At 57.4% G+C, this 4,893-nt stretch overlaps 1 protein-coding gene across 2 annotated transcripts in view; it reads left to right on the top strand.

Moving 5' to 3' along the window:
• Positions 1–7: 7 nt before the first annotated feature.
• The window catches only part of Plcd3 (phospholipase C delta 3), an 11,408-nt gene continuing 6,522 nt past the window's right edge, over positions 8–4,893 (top strand). For both annotated transcript variants that reach the window (XM_004633947.2, XM_023718099.1), the window contains exon 1: positions 8–242. In XM_004633947.2, the coding sequence (XP_004634004.1) occupies positions 101–242 (142 nt within the window). In that variant the 5' untranslated portion in view covers positions 8–100. The remainder of the gene's footprint in view (positions 243–4,893) is intronic.

Here is a 4,893-nt window from a genome sequence, read left to right as displayed (position 1 = left end):
AGCGCCACGAAGTGCCTGCGTTCGCTACAGCGCACAGAGCGCGGGCCGGGCCGGAGCACTGTCCCTCTGCCCCTTGTCCCTCTGCTCCCTGTCCCCCGCTATGCTGTGTGGCCGCTGGGGAAGGGGCCGCCGCCGGCCCGAGGAATCCGCGGCGCCCGCCAGAGACGTTGTACCCCTCGCGCTCCCGCCGTCGCCGGGCGGAGTCGCCCAGAGGCCCACGTCGCGCGGGCTGAAGAAGATGGGTCAGTGTGGGACACACGGGACAGGGCGGTACGGTGAAGGGCGGCGGGGCCGGGGGCACGGGAGCTGGAAAGGCCGCAGCAGGGAGCTCGCACCCTCCAGGTGGGGTTGCGCCGGATCTCCCAGATCTCCTGCTACCCCACCAGGAGGTGCCCACGGGGCGTGGGGGGTGTCGAGGCTTGGGGCGGCCTCCGCCCGCAGGCGGCTGGGGTCAGGGGCCCAGACCTTCCCTGGGAGAGTGTGGACTCCACACTGGGACCTGAGTCGGCAGTGATCCAGTGCGGGGGCTGGAGTCTGGTGACCCCACTGCAGAGCTCAGGGTCCCCACCGGGCCTGGGAGCAAGCAGTCCATAGCAGGCCTGGTGCTGAGGTCCGCACTGGACTGTCCTACAGCCTGGACCTCTGCCCTCCCTGCCACTTGGCAGGGACCCTCAGCATCTGGCACAGTGGGGTGCAGGGGGTGGGGTGCCTGGGCCATTTTATAAACATGAAGCACAACTACAGGTCCAGCAGCTGAAGAGGCTGGGGCAGAGGATTGCAAGTCTGAGCCCTGTCTGGGCAACTTGGTGAGACTGTCCGAAATAAAGAATAGAAAAGGTTGGGGATGTAACAGCTATGGAGAGGAAAGGAAGGGAGGATGGAAGGGAGGGAGGAAGGAGGCATACAGGAAGGAACAGCCATATGGTGACTGGCCCTGCCATGGCAGGCAGGTAGCCACTGCCTGTGGGCATGGAGCAAGGGAGCACAGGACCCACCCGGCCTCAGGAACCTCTCAGACCTTGGGCCCGACGACCTTGGGCTGCCTCCGCCTCTCCTTCCACTTAGGCTTCCTGAGTGTGCTGGCACTGGTTGTCCCTCCCAGAGGCCTGAGATGAGGTCTCCACCTGACCTCCACATGATCCTGCCGTTCTGGTCTGTCAGCTCCAGCAGGACAGGGACACACACAGTCCTACCCTGGGGGAGCTGAGAGGCCTCAAGGAGGTCACAGGAAATCAGGGAATAAGTCCCAGAAGAGGGCCCCTGAGACTTAGGGAGCCAGGCCTCATGGGACAGGATGGTGCAGAGCACTGGGAACAGCCTGGCTGCCTGACCCTGGGCCATGAGCAGGGGCTGCCCATGGGTGACCTGGAGCCCAGCCCAGGACACAGGCCGTAGGTGTGGGCTGGAAGACACAATGACACCCGAGTCAGGCTGCCAGCACCTGTGAGGGTGACACTGTTGGGAACCATGCTGGTCAGGGGCGTTATCTCGGCCACCCCCCAGCCTGTCACTGACTCCCCCTGCTAATGACAGCTCAGTGACCCAGGAGAGAGGAATGTGAGTTTGCACCCGTCAGAGCAGAGACTCAGCCCAGATGCCAGGGCCCTGAGGCCAGATCTGCCATGCAGGTGGCTGCCACCATCACCTGAGATGACCTGGCCAGTGTCAAGGGAACAGAGTTGGTTTCAGGTCAGCTGGGGCAGGCATGGCCCAAGAAAAGGAGAGGCCCTTGGATCACAGGGGGAGACCTCACTTGGGAACCCCCTGGCCCCAGGCCTGCAGGGCAGGCTGAGGACAGGAAGAGGGTTGGGCAGAGGGCACCAAGTCAGTCCCCCCCCATGATAGGTGCCCCGGCCACCCGGCCCAGGTTCAGAGATGCTGTAGCTCTGGGCGGCCCTGCCACAGCACCATTGACTTCACCGGCACTGTCACATGAGCTGGGTGGTCCCAGAGCCTCAGTTAAAGAGGAAATCACTGTGGCCCAGCGAGGTTTGACAGCCAGCCTAGAAGCAGTGCCGGTGCAGCTGAGATCTACCCCAGCTCCTGACCTGGGTGGGAAGGGTCAAGTAAAATACAGGTAAATTTGAATCTCAAGTTAATGACAGAGTCTGGGTGCACTCACCAATCTGCCTGTATTTTGGAGGAGCAGGGTGTAGACTCAGCCCTTGAGCAATGCCCCAGCCCCATGCAGCGCAGCCCAGGTCCTTAGGGGGACATGGAGCCCACAGGTTCCTGGTCGTGACACCGTGGCCCCGGCTGCTCTGCGCCATGACCCGATTAGCCCCTGCAGGAAGTGGCCCAGGAGCCTCAAGGACTGTGACACTGAGCGTGCCATTTCTCAGCCTGAACATGGCAGCCTTGGGGGCCTGTGTTACCACTGTTTACTGGGTTGGCATAGGGGGAGAAGGGCAACGTCTGGCGCACCCAGACCCAACCTCCAGGAACGCTGCGGGTCCCTTTGGCTGGGCAGCAGGCCTGTGCGCCTTCCCTCCAGCACACTGGCTGGCCCTGCCCATCCCCATCCCCTGGCCCAGATGTCTGCACTACCCTGTGGCTACCCTATGCGCCTGCCGCAGCTTTATTGAGGTATTACCTCACCTGCGATACCACACATCATTTAAAGTGCACAGTTATTCCTGGTATGTTACTACATTTTCAAATTGTGGTAGAGTACGCATGAAAACACTGGGCCAGATGAGGCGGCACCCTTGAAATGGGGGTACTCTGGGAGCCTGAGGCAGGAGGATCACAAGTTGGACCCAACCTGGGCGACTTAGCCATTTGCCAAGACCCTGCTTCAAAGCATAAAATAAAAACCTGGGGTTGTGTAGATCAGTGCAAAGACCCCAGATTTGATCCTCAGAATCATAAAAACAAATGGAGCCTAAAACTGGCCATTCCAACCTCTTGTAGTTCAGGCTGGCCTTGAGCTTACGTTGTAGCGCAGGACAGCAGTGATCCTCCTGCCTCAGCCTCCTGAGTACGGGGATGACAGGCTGCACCACCACGCCTACCTCTCACTGTTGTTCAATGGTTTGTTCACTGGTGTTAATATTTTACCCTGCTAGAGGCCATAACCATTACTTACTTCCCAAACTTTAACATAGCCCCAGGCAGTTGGTGCAGCTACAACCCCTCCCCACTGTCCAGCCTGCTTGTCTGTGACTGTGCCTAATCCTGTAAGATTTCTTTGGGGGGCCGGGGGGATGGCTCAGTGGAATAAGCGCTTCCCTGGCAAGTGCAAGGGCCTGAGTTCAATCCCCGTTTCCACAAAAAAAAAAAAAAAAAAGATTTCTTTGGGTTCTCGTTTCTCAGACTTCACCTGGTGCTTCCCAGGGTCACGTGTCACAGCTCAGGTTTCCCTCCTCAAGCACCTTTGCTAGCAGGTGGGAGGGAACAGTCTCCCTGCGTGGCCATTGGCTCTGAAGAGCTGGGTTCTTGCAGCCAGCAGCATCATCCCTGTGTGTGTGCGGCTGCCCATCCCGCGGGTGGGGACAGGGTGCGGGCTTTATGCTGTCTCCTGTTTACAGAAGGGGGAACTCAAACCCATAGTGACTCACTCACCTCCATTTCCGGCCTCTCATTCCTGGGGCTCCTGCGTGGGTGTGGTGGCAGGGTTGGCTCATCATGCGTGGGCCATTTGCAGAGATTAGGTCGTACCAGGGCCCAGCCTCACCTCCCACTGCTGGGACAGAGGGGCTCTACCTCCCTGGGCCTGAGGGCAGCATCCCAGGGCCTGGCCCCAGCAGTGACCACAGACTCCTGCTTCCGTCCCTGAGAATCTGATTGTGTCCACTCTCAAAGCCATGATCTAAAATACCTGCGATCCTAGCACTTGGGAGGTTGAGGCAAGAGAATTGCAAGATCCAGAACAGCTTCAGTTACAGAGTGTGACGCTGTCTAAAGAAACAAAACAGGAACAGGAGCAGAGCGTACATGCTGATCCCACCCACTGCTGCTAGAGGACATGACTCCCGTGAAGCTGAGAGAAGACTCCTGAGACCTAAGCCTTGCCCTGAACTTGGGAGGCAGCGGGCTGGGTTGCAGTAGGGAAGCACTGTACTCCTGAGCCATATCCCTGGGCTTTTATTTTGAGACAGAGCCTTGGACTTGCCATCCTCCTGCTTCAGCCACTAGCTTCTGTGAGTGCTCCTGGGGATTGAATCCAGGGCCTTTGCAAAGGGCTGCGTCCAGCATCTCTTCCTTTTTAATTTTATTTTGAGACACGTTCTTGCTAAGTCATTATATTACCTAGGCTGGGCTTGAACCTAACATTTTCCTGCCTCAGGCTCCCAGAGTGCCGAGATTATAGGCATGCACCACCATGCCATAGCAAAATACTGCTTTGTTTTGTTTTGCTTTGTTTGAGACAGGGTTTCACTTCAGACTTCAGGCTGGCCTTGAACTCACTAGGTAGCCCCAGCTGGCCCGGAACTCATGATGATCCTCCTACCTCAATTTTCCAAGTATTGGAATTATGATTGAGAAATGTATAATTGTATAATAATGGTGTACACCACCATTCTGGCATTGCTTCCCGATGAAAGGAAAAAGTACTGGTGGTGAGGAAGGGAGAGTTCCCACTTGAAGCCAATCAAGGAAGACTTCTTGGAGGAGGTGGGGAGGTGAGATGGTCTTCGAGGGACTCGGGTAGGAGAGAAGTGGGGTGTCTCAGTTACTCTTCTCTTGTTGCTGGGACAAATACTGACATTCAAAATGAGGGAAGGGGGCTGGTGAGATGGCTCAGTGGTCTAAAGCACCTACTTGGAACAAGCTTGGCAAAGCACAGGGACCGGGGTTCAATCCCCCAGCACCACATGCCAGCCAGCCTGCCCCCTGGTGGGCTGAGCTGGCCACACACACATAAATAAATAAAAATTAAAAAAAAAAAAA

Source organism: Octodon degus, unplaced genomic scaffold (genome assembly GCF_000260255.1).
Source record: "Octodon degus isolate 3935 unplaced genomic scaffold, OctDeg1.0 scaffold00056, whole genome shotgun sequence".
Lineage (NCBI taxonomy): Eukaryota > Metazoa > Chordata > Mammalia > Rodentia > Octodontidae > Octodon > Octodon degus.
The sequence above is the reverse complement of the archived record's forward strand: the minus strand, read 5'-3'. Positions and strand labels throughout refer to the sequence as shown.